General features: G+C 33.1%; 1 protein-coding gene and 1 long non-coding RNA gene across 14 annotated transcripts in view; one reads left to right on the plus strand and one right to left on the minus strand.

The window, feature by feature from the left end:
• The window catches only part of SK (small conductance calcium-activated potassium channel), a 636,287-nt gene that overhangs the window by 60,712 nt on the left and 559,199 nt on the right, over positions 1-16,376 (minus strand). For 6 of the 13 annotated variants that reach the window (XR_012456884.1, XM_074123000.1, XM_074122999.1 and 3 more), the window contains exon 1: positions 291-1,910. Coding sequence is in view for 12 of the 13 variants with exons in the window: in XM_074123000.1 (XP_073979101.1) it covers positions 291-1,910 (1,620 nt within the window). In the remaining variant the exon portion in view is untranslated. Of the gene's footprint in view, positions 1-290; positions 1,911-6,174; positions 6,271-16,376 lie in introns of those variants that run through there. The other 7 variants (XM_074123003.1, XM_074123004.1, XM_074123007.1 and 4 more) reach the window with 2 other exon arrangements.
• Positions 2,213-5,334, plus strand: LOC141451561 (uncharacterized). Its single transcript, XR_012456886.1, has 3 exons — positions 2,213-2,350; positions 2,468-2,599; positions 5,169-5,334. It is a non-coding gene; the product is annotated as an uncharacterized lncRNA (long non-coding RNA).

A 16,376-nucleotide genomic window follows, 5' to 3' on the forward strand; every position in this document is an offset into this window, starting at 1 on the left:
TTCTTAAAGCAGAGAGATAGCACTTCTTCGCCTATCACTTCGAAACCGATGACCACATTAAAGATGAATGCTCTTAGAGAGGTCGGCGATTGTGTATAGATAAAAACTTGGATTTGAACATAGGCCAGAATATCAGCAATAGAGATCATTAGAATTTGTGGTGCAAACCAAACGATATGAATAGGATTCGGAGGATTCAGTTCAAAACTTGAAAGATCCACCGATTCGCTTTTTTTTGGACTTTGTGTGATGATAAAACTGTACAAACCACCACTGCCAAAACGACTTACTTTATTAATGAGTCCAGCAATGTTCAACTTGTATCTACCAACTTCGGGAAGGTCAAATGTTACATAAAATCCGGGTTCCGGTACTTCTGCAATTTGAACCCACATAGTAGATGTAGTGGATATCATCTCAATCATACTGTCAGGACATTTTGGCCATATTCCACAATAAACATACACTCTCGGTAGATAACTATATACCTTTCGTACTGGATGTTTTACTGCAATTGTATTATTGTCTTCCGCTTCCATTATTACCAAACTAAATGATCGTTCTTTTTCTTCAGTCATTTTCTGTTCCAGTAAGAGATTATTCCCACATTTTATTATAAAGACATTGTTCTCCCATTCTGATGAAATTAAATTACGTATCTGTTTCATATCTAGTGGTTTCAACATAAATTGATTAGTCCATTCCGATTGGATATTGCATTCTACGGCCATAGTATTATATATTATGATCAAAGCTTCATTTTCTTCGATTGGCTGCCAATGATTTATTGCTGAGTTCATTTGGAAGTAACTAGTTATTCCTAAGCACATTGCGAGCAGTACAAAAGCAAAACCAATGCACACCATTTTGGAATAAGTGAGACCAAATTTTCGCAACACTGGATAGAATACTTGATAAGACAGTGGTAAAAGTATTAATTCCACCAAGTATTTAATGCCATGTAACTGATAGGGTTGCAATGTGAACAGTACAAAATCAGTGTTCATATGATAACCGACGATATGCCATACATGAGGAAGGTATTCAACAGTAGCGAAATAGCCAAGGCATGGCAGTAATACTGAAAATATAGCAAGTGCAGATTTCGTGTCCGCTACGACTTCTCTGTTCTCTTCAGTTTCAATCAAATCGAACCAAACTTCTTTTGGTTGACTTTCCTTACTGGTTAAACTTCTTTTAATTTGAGCCCAAGTGGCCTGACACATAACTGAAGCACATTTCTCAACATAACGATGATTTAAATGAGTCGCTTTGAACATACGTTTAAAACGGAATAGAAGCATTATGTATAAGAAGTTCACAACGATACCTATGAAAAATATAAAAGCATCACAAGAACTTTCAGCGCAAAATTTTGTGCTAAAAATTAACGGCAACAAAAGTTTTGCTAACATTTTGCAGAAAATTAATAACCAAAATTGAAAGAGGTAATATATTGTAAGATTCTGTTTGTCCTGCGGCATACTGAACTGTTCAGAGACTAATGGTATCATACAACCGTATCCAAATTTTGTAAAGCCGTACGCTACATAACCAATTAAGACTGCGGCAATATGACTTTTGAAATTAGTGAAGAGATCATCCATGAATGCAACTCCAAGCAATGGATATGAGAACAATGTATGCGTGATCATGCTACCGACTAGCACGCTGTATTTACCATAGTATGAATCGGCCAACCATCCGCCAATAATATAGCAAACCCCAATCATCACGCCAATACAATTTGCCAATAAATACGTATTCATGTTACTGCCAAGTTTAAATCTTCCAGTTAATGCATCATTTCGCAAAACATTCATTGACTCTTCAATTAAACCTACCATCACATTAAGAAATAATAATTTCACAGCAATATTCGGAAATATCCTTTCTGCTTTAGCAAACATTTTCTTCCACTAACCAAAAGTTTTAAAACTTCTAAAACAAGAATAAATCTTTTTAATAAATACAAAAATGAAATTAATAAATAAAATTATTTAAACAGAAAGCCATGGAAATTTGCAGTGCCTTTTATATTGCAAAATAATTAATGAAAAAAATATGAGTCATTTTCTCTTATTAGGTAAGGGAAAATATTGCTTGAAAATTTTAATGAAGTAAATGACAGCTTTCCTACCTATTCAAGAAGGCTTAGCTATTACGTTCGGCTTCGCGTCCACTTTCATCGGATATTAACCCAATTGTTCTTTTTCTTTGTGGGAGAAGAATAAGTTTTGTATTTTCAGGAGAGTGGTGGGTGGTAGATTCTTCTACTGGTGAGTGACATTTGGTAGCCGAAGATCCAACGCCTCTTTTGCAGTTGCCAGGTTATGCACCAGCATATCTGGTGAGTGATACTTCTCGTCTTTTCATATTCCTTTTTCACTCATAGTATCCATATAACTAGCGCAAGTACAAGGCTAACTCTTTCTTCTTATGTTAACTTAAATATTAACTGTTACAGACTGTAGGAGCTGCATGGAACTTCCTGATATGTCTTCATTCTTCAGGGAAAATATTGGTAGTTCTAGTCAACCGACAAGCTAACTAATAAAAGTTCTCAAAAGCAGTAAACAATACCTGCCAGAGATTGCATGTATGGACTTGGTTATTCTTACTTCCTCATTACCTTATCTACCGTATTGATTATTTATAAGCAGAATGAGTAAAGAAAGCTTGCAAAATTTGTAAAGTATGTTTTTGGAAACTACAGAAGGAATTTAATACGATGGGAACTGCGTGACTAGAATAAGAAAAACATGATGGCTGACAAATTTCTGATTGATTTATTTATTGATACAGCTATAAATGCTTGCCTGATAAAGGCTAACACCGCTACTCATGAAAAAATGATTATTACACTATTCGGCTTAACGAAATAAGAATTTAGCGAAAACGCCGCGTCATTTCACTCGGGTATGGACCTAAGTTCACTATTAAAAAGTTGAACATTGAGCTAATCATCATTGATGAAGGGTTACCATTTAATAGATAGGAAAAACTGAACGGTTACCAAACTGGACGGTTACCATTATTCCCCCCTTTAAAATTGATTTTTTGATAAAAAAATTTCAAATAAAATTTAGTAGTACCTACTGGGCCAAAAAAGTCTGTGAACACTAACCTAAATTTTATTACTTTTATTATTATCTTAGTAGAAACTTCTTTTATTTTCAAATGAAATATACTATTCGATAGAGGGAAACCAGAGTTTTTCATTTTATATTCAATCTTTTATTTTTGTTCAACAGGAATATCACAAATAAATGTTTAACAAAACAACACCCCAAACGAATGCAAAAAAAAAAGTCTGTGAACAGCTGTGTAAATGTGTAAAAACATTAAGATAACAAACAGAAAAACGATTGAATAAAGTTACAAAGTTCTCTATTGTATTGTAGAAACCACAAAAGTCAGTTTTGTGAATAAATAATCTAATTAATATATATTTAACCACTAATATGGAAGTTCCCAGACCAATTCGGGAACTTATTTTGAGGTTGCGAAATGAAAGAAAAAGTATTCGAGAAATAGGGAAGATAGTTCAAAAAAACCCTTCAACGGTGCATAATATAATTAAAAAGTAAGGAAATGTGATTAGTAGGCCACGCAGTGGACGGCCACCAAAAGTTAATTCCTTTCAAAAACGGCAAATTCTGAAGTCTGTTCGAGAAGAACCCAGGACAAGCGCTCAAAAAATCAGTCAAGAATTATCAAGTGGTTATGGTGTAAGCGTAACACCACAGACAATTAGATATAAATTACATGAATACGATTATTGCGGTCGAGTCCCGAGGAAAAAACCTTTTATCAATAAAATAAATCGTAAGCGCCGATTGGATTTCGCGAAAGAATATGTTTCTAAGCCTTCTAGTTTCTGGGAAACCGTAATCTTTACAGATGAGTCGAAATTCAATGTTTGTGGGTCTAATGGACGACAAAAAGTGTGGCGAAAAAAAATGAAGCTATGAAAATGAAAAATATAAAGCCAACTTTTAAGCATGGGGGAGGTAACATTCGGGTGTGGGGGTGCATGAGTGCTAAAGGAGTGGGCAAGGTAGATCTAATTAATGGTAAGATGGACCAATATCTGTATGTGGATTTATTAAGACGCAATTTAAGAGAAAGTTCAAAAAAATTAGGGTTGGAGGGAACAAGACAATGACCCGAAACATACCGCACTAAAAACTCGGGAATGGCTTTTATATATTACCCCGGCGCCTAAACACCCCACCACAATTGCCAGACCTTAACCCAATTGAACATTTGTGGGATGAATCAGCCGCCAAATAAATAAAAGAGGAATAAGAAACCGTGAACAATTAAAAAACGCTATTTTAGAAGAATGGGATAAAATTCCAACATTGACGACCACAAAATTAGTAGGATCGATGAAAGCTCGCTTGTTGGAAGTGATTAGGAACAAAGGAGGTCCTACAAGTTTTTAAAATTTATAATACGTACACGTATCATGCGTACACGTACAATGTGTAAGAATGATTTATTATCTGCAAAGTGTTCACAGACTTTTTTTTGCATTCGTTTGGGGTGTTGTTTTGTTAAACATTTAATTGTGATATTCCTGTTGAATAAAAATTAAAGATTGAATATAAAATGAAAAACTCTGGTTTCTCTCTATCGAATAGTATATTTCATTTGAAAATAAAAGAAGTTTCTAATAAGATAATAATAAAAGTAATAAAATTTAGGTTAGTGTTCACAGACATTGTTGGCCCAGTTACATGTGCAACATATGTATGTATTTAAACATCACAAAATCTTTGGAATCGTTTTGCCACAATTAAACTGAAAACTGATAAATAGCGCTTGATTGATCAAAAGGCTATTTGTTGCAACGTCTGGTGACGCCGAAGACTCGACACCCGAATTTCACACACTAAAATTTAAAAACGAAAATATTTAATTCCTAAACTGTTTTTATTTTAAATTTAAATCTGCAGAGAGTGCTACCGCTGGGTAGCTTCTCTCCTCCCGCATCAGTTCATCATAGTCTTCATATTTACTTATTGTATACTGTATACAAATTGTAAATAACAAAATAAAAAAAATAAAATCTAACCTATACAGTTTTCAGTAAATATAGGTTATTCACTATCTATATATAAGTTATAAGTAAATTTTACCTAAAAAAAGAAACTTTTCAGATAAACCCCAGGATATACGACAGGCAATCTTGAGATAAGACTCCGTTCTTAATGACTTGGTGAAATATCAAAATTGACCACTGCAATTTTTTTTTTTTTTTTGTTATACTGAATCGAACTCAAAATTGCAAGTTTGGAAAACTATCTCTAGTGAACAGTAAAAGTAGTGCCACCGCTCAGCTGAACATAATGTACATTGATTTTCTATTACATTTTTTAAGTACATCCGACAATTTTAAATTATCTGTAACACTTAAGAAGAACTGTGCCGGTTTATAATTGTTATATTCGTTGGTCTTAATATATTATTGCTTTCATAAGGGAAGAGAACAACCCATTTAGTTAGAAACTAATGCAGAGTTATTTTAATAAATTGCATTACGTGAAAACAAACTAGCAAGTTTTGGTATTTAGAATGGTGTTTATGAAGATGGTATTGTTATAATTAAATTTCGTTCTGGTTATAATTGCATTAACTTCAGCTCTCGAATTTAGGCATATGGCTTTTATAAGTGTACTTATTAGAAATTTGAAATGTTGCTTTTTGTTTAATTCTAATTTAAAAATCTTTGGTGAGAAGAACTGTGTAATTTATCGCTCTTATCGTCTCATTTGCAAATATTTAACTTGTATAAATTGCGTATTTTGTGGATACATTATTGACGACTTATTTTTAGAATATTTAAAGTGGCACTACTATTAGATATTTCGAAATTAGAACCAATATGGTAATAAGTTGGTCAGGATGATTACAAAGCTAAGGAAAAAATGCCTAGGTAGTGGCAAAAGAAAACTTGGGAAAATAAGCAGTACGAACTTTAACAAAATGTATTTGAGGTAACTGGCGACAGTCAGTGCTCGGAGAATAATATTAGAAGGAAATGACAAGGGCATACCGTATGAGTTTGAAATTGGCTAAATAAACGATAGAATGAAATCTTATGTACAGTTAAAACTAAACAAAATATTAGTTATGATTAAATTAAAGATAAAAATATGAAATTACCTGAACTTCTAGAGCATGGTAGGCGACTATCAGACCAAGAAGAATGACAGTTGAGACGGATATTAGGGTCTTCAGAGCCGAGGAGTAGAAGGATTCCTAAAAGAAAAAAGAAGTTGCAGTAAACAAGAGTGAAGTAATTTATGTTATGTGCTTGCTTACATAGCTCTATATATTAGAATATTAAAGTGAGCCAATTTGAGAGTAGACTAAATTAAATATTTCAATCCATTAGGTCTGTTGGTGACAAAGTCAAATGTTGTACAATTTTTCTGTCCCTCTGGTCCTAGTATTAAGGCCGACCTCAGACCGACTTGGCCATCTGTTACAGTATGAACAGTTTAAGCTGCAATTTAGAAATTTTCACAGCTTATCATTGGCTTGCAGCAACTTGCGCGCTTTGTTATTTCTAAATTTGCAATCATAATAACCACTTTTCAATTACTTAATTTAAAATCTTTGGAACTAATGTGATTAAAACTAATAATTATAAAGGCAAAATGAATTAACGTATATTTAATAATTTTAATTAGATTCATTTAATTTTAATTACGGCTAAGATGAAAAACAGAAAGTAGAAAACTGGAATTAAATGATTGCTTACGTGGCTGACGGCAATTGTCTTCGGCAATGCTAATTTTATTCCATTTTTCTGCGTTGATGCTTTAAAAATTATTTCCTGAAATATTGTAAAACATTTACCATGAGTTTAGTGGTTTGATCATGTATCAAGAACGCTACTTTTAACTTGGTGTTCGCAAAAGCGGAGTATTGTGAGAGACGAGTATACATTTCTTTCTGGGAAGTGAATATAAATATCAACTTTAGAACCAAATTAAAGATAACATGGGGATGCTCATCTTATCTCAATCTTTTCACAACTGGAAATTCCTATGAGAATGATTTTATAACATTCGTAAAACTAGTCATAAACCATTGCGAATGATATAAAGTTTTATTATTTCTTTCTCCCCTCAATGGTTCTTTACTGAGGTATTATAATCGTGCAGATTTTTTTTTAGTTTACCCTGGAATTATTTGTTTTTAGTTCTTTTACAAATTCTATGACTTTAATACCCTTGTAGCACAATGGCTATACGCAATGACTTTCAGCAGTAACATGCTATTAGATTAGGTAAATATTATATCTAAGAAATGATCTCATCAGCATAAAAATATCTCATAATACTACAAGTCGCCAATGCGATATCATCTTGAAAGAGCATCTTATAGTTATCATGCTAACATATTCATAACTTCTCATGGTTAAACTCATAAATGGTGAGAGAAATCCACATTAGTATTGAAGTACATCAACCCTCTAACATTTTTAAAAACGATTTAATGCCGCCATTACAAACAGACTAACGAGTCAAATCAGAGATCACATGTAAGTAAAAAAAAAAGACAAAGTTGCCAACAATCGAGCTGCATCGAACGGGGATCGATTTGTTAATTTATTACAACCAAGGTTGAACCAGTTCAAATTGAAAAGGATCGCTCGCTGCTGCGACACCACGGGGTGCGGGGACTTCCCGCCCGAATTAAAGAGTTAAATTAAAAAGTTAATGAACCTAAGGTTGCCAATCATACAATATTGTTTTAAATGAGAATCAATGCTTATCACAATCAATGCTTATCTACAATATCCATGATAGTAAACCTCTATCTGATTACAGACCTCACATTTATTAAATAATTTGCTCTCTGATGGCAGTGCTCCTGGTGTGGGTAAAGGCATAGTGGATTGATGAAATTACTGAGATTACATCAAAATTGCTGGTGGCTTCATACATTATTAGTTGAAAATAAGTTATACAGAAAAGTGAAAAAAAAAGAAGAAGTAAACTAAAGCCAATTTTTTCAGGCGGGCTTTGCGTTCAACTACCAAATCCGGCTGGGACTCGAGATCATACGTTAAAAACGAGGCAATCCTGGTTAAAAAGTAATTCATTATATCAACAATTAAAGTAAATTCTGTGCACAGTCCAATCATCAATAGTGGTAAAAGATTGGTAAAGTAATTTCTTAGAGACTAAATGAATTATTAATGCAATAAACAGAGATTTAGTTTCAATAATTCTCGTCATTTGGAATTTTCAGCATTTCAATAGATGCCAATCGTTCAAGAACCTGCTACTGCCGCTAATCACATAATTTTTGTTGGAACTAATACATTAAGTAAAGAAAATGGGTGGAATGCCTTGGCAAGGACGGTCTGATCTCCACCAGTAGACCATCTCACCATTCTCAGAACCAAACAAATGAAGCTATGACAAGAAACCGACTCTTGAAAACTTGTTTTACAGTATTGATCTGATACCGTGGTACATAAATTTATCTAATGATATGCAAAACATTCTCATAAACTTTTTTCAATCGTATGCTTTAATTTTAATTATTTGATTTCTATTTGAGTTTGTCCTCATCGTCGTGAAAAGATGAAATTGTATTTTTAATGAAGTTAGAAAAGTTGTCTTCACACTTTTAATTGGAGTATGGTAATGATTTAAATTGTCGCTTTTATCCGAGTAAATTTTCTACAAGCGTAGACTATTTGTAGTTAGTATGCATGTAGTTAGTATGCGGTAGTTATAATCAGAACAGCGCATCATTTTCTGCACGTATCAATTCTGAAAAGTAACAACTAACTAACCCAGCTAAGCAACTTCTCAGCCAGCATCTGTTGAGGTCAGTTACAATCCTTGCATGCATCTGTTACAGTTCCTGGGACGCCGGAGTTCAGAATAGTAACTTCTTTTTGGCCGCATCATTTCAGAAAAATAACTATCCCAACCCAACTACTCAACAAATATCTGTTAAAGGAAGCAATTGTCCCCACAAGCATTGGTTCATGAAAGTAGCTATCTCAAATTCTACCAGTGCTAGCCAGCATATATCTGTTTAGGAGAGTAACTGTTCAAATATGAATGAACAAAAGGAAGAAAGGGATGAATGGTCGAAAGAAAAGTAAAGCTATTAAAGTAAAGGTGTTTACAGAGGTTACTCAAGAAAGAAATCTAAAAAATAACACTTTAAATAACAATCTTGGAAGGGATGGCAGTTGAAGAAAACAGATGTTATGAGTTTTGAAATTAATAGTAGTGAAGACTAAAAAGCGGATAGAAACCAATAATCTTTACGGAGTAAGGAGGGCTTTCAATGAAGTTTACCACAAATAAGAAAGAAACCTTCATAATGAGTATCTGAATTTTAAGTTTATCGTTATTATTAAAGTTTTGAGTAAAGTTAACTGAAGTTAGCGTACTTGATATTTTTTAAAATTGAATTACTTATAACATTTTCTGGGCAACATTAAAAATGTTGAAAATTACATAAATCAGTCAAATTAAATATTCATTTACTCTATTTGAACGCAATAAATTAACAGAAGCAATAAATGAAATATGCAATACAACTTTCATTTATTTGAAATGAATGATTTATTTGAAATTGAAATTCATTAAGTGAAGCAAATGCTTTCACAGTATAGTTTTTTTTTTTTTGGTGCAATAATTACATTCAGAAATACAATAAAGTCTCTTCAACTTGTTACCTCAAAGCATTTGCTATAGATTTCATTGTTTGAACAGCCAACAAACTTCTGAACTTGTGCTAATTAAACTGTATCCAAGTAGAGAATACTGTGGCCAAATCGGTCACTAATTAACATCTTTTAGAATTCTTATTTATTTTGATGGTTTACAAAACCAGCAATTTTCTCATTCAAGATTTTTGGATACTTTTATGAATACATATCACTTTAATTAACACTTTTTTAAAGTTTCTAATTTTTTTTATTTGAGATGCCTCAACTTTTGGGGTCATTAGGATCTGGAGCTTTTTTTCCCCCAGTTTTCGGTCTATTTATTTTGATAAAATAATTTTGTTAATCTTTTATTTCGGTCATTACAAATATTTTTTTTTTGAAAATTGAGTTAAACGATTACAAAAATATTTTTGCATCAACAAAATCCTAGCAAGAAGCATAACGATCAGATTCACTAATTGGTACTGTTAGAAATAAGAGGGCAATGAATGATGATGCCATTTGACGCGGTTGCTGATCGCAATGTCATGAAGGATTAACGCAATTTAAAGAAACTTTCACCAGAAGTTCTGCCAAATATCTTTCATTGTTCTTCAAGAAGAAATTCAATTACATTATGTTTGAATTTATTATTGTTTAATTTAAATTGTTATGCTAATTGTATAAAGAAAGGCGCAGAGTTCTATGTTTTAATTGTTTTTTTATTCATCTGTGTAATTATTTTCTTTTCTTGTTATATAAACGTTTTTCCCAAACTCTAGGCAAGTAGAAGGATTAAGTTAATAATTAAATTTTTATAACTGGTTCTTCTTTTTTTGTTTAACAAGTAATGTTTTTATTTGAATAAGACTGAGGAAGAAGATTGATCTCATCAACCTTGATGAGTATTCCGAAAGAGAATGTTAGTGCTATTGACAGGGTTAAAAAAACAAGCCTTGCTGACAGTACACAGAGTTAAACTGATTGGTTGAGGCACCTTGGAAAAGACCCTTTTAGTTTGACTAACCTTTAATCTTATTGAAGAAGATTTCCACACTCCCACGCTAGGTCTTCTGACTTTTCCCTTTTCTCTTTATAATGTATGCGGTATTAAAGAGGGCTAAATTTTGTTTGTATACGAGGGTCGTTTGAAAAGTCCGTGCAAAAATAAAAACTACTTAATTTTTTGGGGTAAACCTTTTTTATTTTTCAACATAGTCTCCTTTTAGGCTTATACACTTCGTCCAACGCTGCTCTAGTTTGTTGATCCCTTCCGAATAATAGGATTTGTCCAAGTCTGAAAAATAGCCGTTCGTTTCTGTAATCACCTCCTCGTTTGAATAAAATCTTTTTCCCGCCAGCCATTTCTTCATATTGGGGAACAAATAGTAGTCCGAGGAAGCCAAGTCTGGAGAATAGGGGGGATGTGAAACGAGTTGGAACCCTATTTCCATTAATTTTGCGACCACAACTGCTGAGGTGTGAGCTGGTGCGTTGTCGTGATGGAAAATGACTTTTTTGTGGGCCAATCGTGGGCGTTTTTCTTGCAGCTCGGTTTTCAAACAGTCCAATAACGATGAATAATATGCACCTGTAATAGTTTTACCCGATAGTCGATGAGGATTATTCCTTGCGAATCCCAAAAGACAGTCGCCATAATCTTTCCGGCCGAAGGAACGGTCTTCGCCTTTTTTGGCGCAGATTCCCCCTTGGTAACCCATTGTTTAGATTGTTCTTTGGTCTCAGGAGTGTAGTGATGTATCCATGTTTCATCCTCAGTGACGAAACGACGCTTAAAGTCCTGCGGATTCTTCTGGAACAGCTGCAAACCGTCCTTGCAACACTTCACACGATTTCGTTTTTGGTCAAGCGTGAGCAATCGCGGCACCCATCTTGCAGATAGCATTGTCATGTCCAAATGTTGATGCAAAATATTATGTACCCGTTCATTCGAGATGCCCACAGCACTAGCAATCTCACGCACCTTCACTCTTCTGTCATCCGTCACCATATCATGGATTTTATCAATGATTTCTGGAGTAGTAACCTCAACAGGGCGTCCAGAACGTTCAGCGTCACTTGTGCCCATATGGCCACTCCGAAAATTTTGAAACCACTTATAAACTGTTCTAATCGAAGGTGCAGAGTAACCATAATGTTTATCAAGCTTCTCTTTAGTCTCCTGAGGCGTTTTGCCTTTCATAAAGTAGTGTTTAATCAACACACGAAATTCTTTTTCGTCCATTTTTTGAAAATCACTCGACTTCCTCGATTCAAACGAATGCCAAACACAAAGAAATAGACCGATCTGGCTGAAACTTGGTGTGTGTTCTTCCAAGAGATGCTACTAACTAAACATAACCTCGATACGCGCCAGTGGTGCTATCTCTCTGACTTTGCACGGACTTTTCAAACGACCCTCGTAAATATCGATTTGATTTTTTAATTTGTTCTGTTTTTTATTTTCTCAATACACACTACTAATACACTACTTTTTCTCAATTTATAAATCAATAGAGAACTGTCTTTAAAAAAGGCGGGTGGGTGGTTTTAATGGATTATTATTTTGTATTCCTAGAGAAATTATATTTTGACTATAAAGTTCAGTCATATGCTGCTATTTATAAATGATTCTTGTAATAGAATACTTCTGATAATTATATATCATCATAATTATGTAACATCGAAACAACATTGAGAATAACATCTCACAATCATCAATTTCTTAAATTTTCTACTCAGCCGTTTTCGATGTTAGGGTCTGCATCATTCTGATGGAAGGTTTTCGGTTACTGAAGCCCGGTACTACTGAAATAAATCTGCGGTACCATAGAGACATCCAGCTGTAAACAATACTGGTAAAAATCAATGGTTTTTCTATACGAAATAATAGATTAAACCAAAGAACTAGTTTTTTGTTTTATTTTTTGGAATGCTGAAGTTACTCAATTCATAATTTTGGAATAGCCAGTTCACAGTGCGAAAAGCAACAAACCCTAGATTGGAGTTACTCATAATATTCCGTTAGAATTCGCTTTAAGTACTTTTTTCCAGAAATGCTGCCACAAATCTTTTATTTTTTATTAAGAAGAAATTCAATTACATTATGATTGGATTTATAATTGTTTCATTTAAATTCTCAAACTAGCCTAATTGAAAATTATAACTTATTTATTTATTTAAGAGATAATACGGATATATTTTAAAATTTTATTTTTAAATATGTGATCAACAAGTGGGATATTTCTACTCGGTATGAACTTGAGAAAGATAAACTAATATTTTTGTCAATTTGGCCGACTTTATAGTTTCTCTAATGTAGTATCATTCGTAACATTTTAAATGGAATACTGGAAAGTCTTTAAGCAAATACAATTTGAATTCACTTATTTAAAATAATAATAATTTGGTTATTTTTATTTATTGAAAGCCTTTTAGAAACTGATTTCACTAGAAAGGGTTCGCGATCGGAAACATTTTATATTTGAAAAATCCATAAAAATCCTGATTTTAATTAACAAAGTATTTAAAAATTTCCTATAAATTAAGAAATACTTCTTGGATTTTTTCTTCAAATAAGGATGTATCTAAAAAAAAAAAAATGGAAGAGCCTTAAAGTTCTTGCCTCAAAATTATAAATTGTATTAATGTGTAGGCCGTTAGAAACTTAATTCGTACATTAGGCTGCAGATCCATATTCTTTTGGGTACCAGCCGCCAATAGATTAAGAACCTTTCATCTGCAGCTAAGTTTAATAAATAAAAAAATTCAAAGTTTCGAAAAGATAAAACGAAAAAACAGTATTTTTTAACCCCTCCTCTCTTTTTGTATTATGAACTATATAGAACCTTAAGATTTGATGCAGAAGGATAATCTTCTTTGCAAAAGTTTAGAAGAAAATTGAAATTTACACATACCCTTATAAAAAGTAAATTAACAAGCGTGGGTTAAATTTTAAGTAAACTGAAACTAGCCTCAGCTACCTAAAACTTTCCTGCTTCTCTCTACTTTCTGTTTTCACAATAAGAAGTCTAGCAACAAACGTTATTCTACAACTCTTTAATTTCAATGAAAACTCAATAGTTTTTGTTTAGCTGAGAATCCTAACACTTTATAATAGAATATCCAGTGTTCCTGATGTAGCTCAGGTTTGGATGTTTCTAAGCTGATGGTGAGCAGCAATTCTAGCTTATAAGTAATGAGAGAAGGTACCAAGAAGGCCAACAATAACGGAATACTTGTAAATAGAGTGAGAGAGAAAAATCAATTTTCGCCTGTAAATCAATGAGGTAGAGACAAGACAGCAGTGAGAAAACCACGCTATACAAAGGGAAGGCTCCCAGAAGGGCAGCACAACGCTTCTATAACTACCTTGCCCCTTTAGTATTCTTTTCGTTATTTAGCTTCTTTTTTTTTCACCAACCGATTTAAGTTGCAAACCCAGTCTTTATTAACTATTATTTACTTTGTCACCGCCGTCTAGGAACGAGCGGAACATTTCGGCTCCGTTTTTCGTTAATCTGTTTTAAGGTGCCAGATAGTCGAAGCTATCCAAGAACAGGGTACCTAGAAACTTCCAAATAAAAATACCCTTAAGGGTGCCTCAGATGGGTTAACTTCACGGTGAGAACGGTGGGTCCTGAAATAGAATACTAAGGCCAAAGGAGGCCTGAATGAACTGAAACAATCTCTTGTATTTCAAGAAAGGGAAGAAATGTACGCATGAAAAACCGGAAATAAATCTTAAAGCTAAAATTCTAATAATAATTACAACTGAAAATAAGAAAAAAACTAAATATATAAAATAATTTTTAACCAAATAAGAGAGTTTTTTTTAATTAATGCGCAAATTTGATTTTGTTACTCACCAGAACGATAGTGAGTACTTCTCACTTCATAGAAACATTAGGATATGTAGTTGCACTACTAGACAGAGAGTCAGAATTCGAATACTGTTTTGATTGTTGACAATAAACATTTCAAGTTGAAATAAAATACATATAGCCAACTTGTACAGCCTATGCCATCTAACGGATATTTCAGTTACTACCTTAATCTATTGGTAGGTTCGGAATTATATATATTGTAATTTAAATAAACAAAACTACCTTAAAATAAACTTTCTAAAGAGAATAATTAAAACAGCAACCTTTGAAATATATCTTCTGAATAAGTAAAAAGCACAATTGCAGGGTATGACAGAATGGTAACAGTATTACACAATGCTGTCTGTCTTGCTGAATACCCGCTTTAGTTTACGATTAGAAGAATGTGATCTGCACTGAAAGTAATGGCCAAGAAAGTCAAATTCCTAGATGAGAAAGTCAAGGAATAGATGCATTTCTCAACAAACCCAAGAGCCAGCGTCCATTAATTCGATAAGATTATTATTAAGCATCACAAAATTCACATTCCTAGGGACAGGAAATATGAAGAATTATTTGCTACTAATGGAAAGTGAAAAAAGGAACAATTTTTTGATCCAATAGTTAATATATAGTATAAACTGTCCTGGTTTTCCACGAATAGTATTGGCTGGCTGAATATCAAGTTATTGGACTGATTCTGTATCTATGGAGATGAAGCGAAGAGAATGTGCAACATTGTACACAATACAAGTGAATGGATATCCAATACAGTCGTCCACAACAGACTCTGAATGTCGTGCAGTCTCCTCACACATACAAATACATTCATATCGACTAATAGACTGTATCTTCACTCCCCAGTCTATAATACTGTGTGATTCGGCTTCTCACGTAGGGCCTGTTCCGCGCTCGTATTCTGCCACGCCAATAGTGAGCTGGTTTACCCTGTTGTTATGTTTTATTGAAGCATCAATAATGCTGTATGAAGCAGACCAGATATACCAAGCTAACAATACCCAGTCTCACTGAAATATGTGCTTGTTATGAATGTACGTTTAATCTTTCTATAAATGTTGACTACCTTGTTATCATTAAGTAATAGTTACAATTTTAATTAATATTTCTAATTATCTATTAATATTGTAAATGTATTTACTTTGCTTACATTAGCAGGTATTTCCTCTTATTTCATTAGTTAGAAATATATATTTAATGAGTAGCAGATGTTTTCAGAATGCAATACGGGTAAGAGATCAACTTTCTAAAATAATATAAATGGCTCATATCACCCTTTCTAAATTTTTATTTTTAGAACCTAGTAGACCTTGACAGAAGAGACCTCCAAATCTTCTTTACTACACCCCTTTTGAGGGAAAGTCATGAAATTAACCAAATTTGTAGGATATACTCGGCGTTTGTTTAAAATAATTGGCCCTATTTTAAACAAAAAAGATGCGCCTAATAAGAAATGGTAACAGAACAAAACAGTTGTGTTTTAAAAGAGAAAGAAAGAAGAAAATAAACTAGTATTTGGTTCGTTATAAGACGCTTTTTAGGCCTTAGATGTAGTCTAGATATATTAGGCTATATATGTAGTCTTGTATATATATATGGCTATACATGGAGACTTTTTTTTTTTTTTTTTAATTAGAAGATTTCAAGAAAAATTGTCTTACATTTTCGGAGACCTTATATGGATTTAATTGTTTTGCTTCCTGGAGTACAGAAAGATAAAAGCTTATAAATATGCCTTCACTAAAAAATACCATTAAAGCCATGAAGAAGTTTGACAATATAAAGCATTACAT

The sequence above is a fragment of the Rhodnius prolixus genome, unplaced genomic scaffold, assembly GCF_049639745.1.
Source record: "Rhodnius prolixus isolate KJV_2025 unplaced genomic scaffold, Rpr scaffold_8, whole genome shotgun sequence".
Classification (NCBI taxonomy): Eukaryota; Metazoa; Arthropoda; class Insecta; order Hemiptera; family Reduviidae; genus Rhodnius; species Rhodnius prolixus.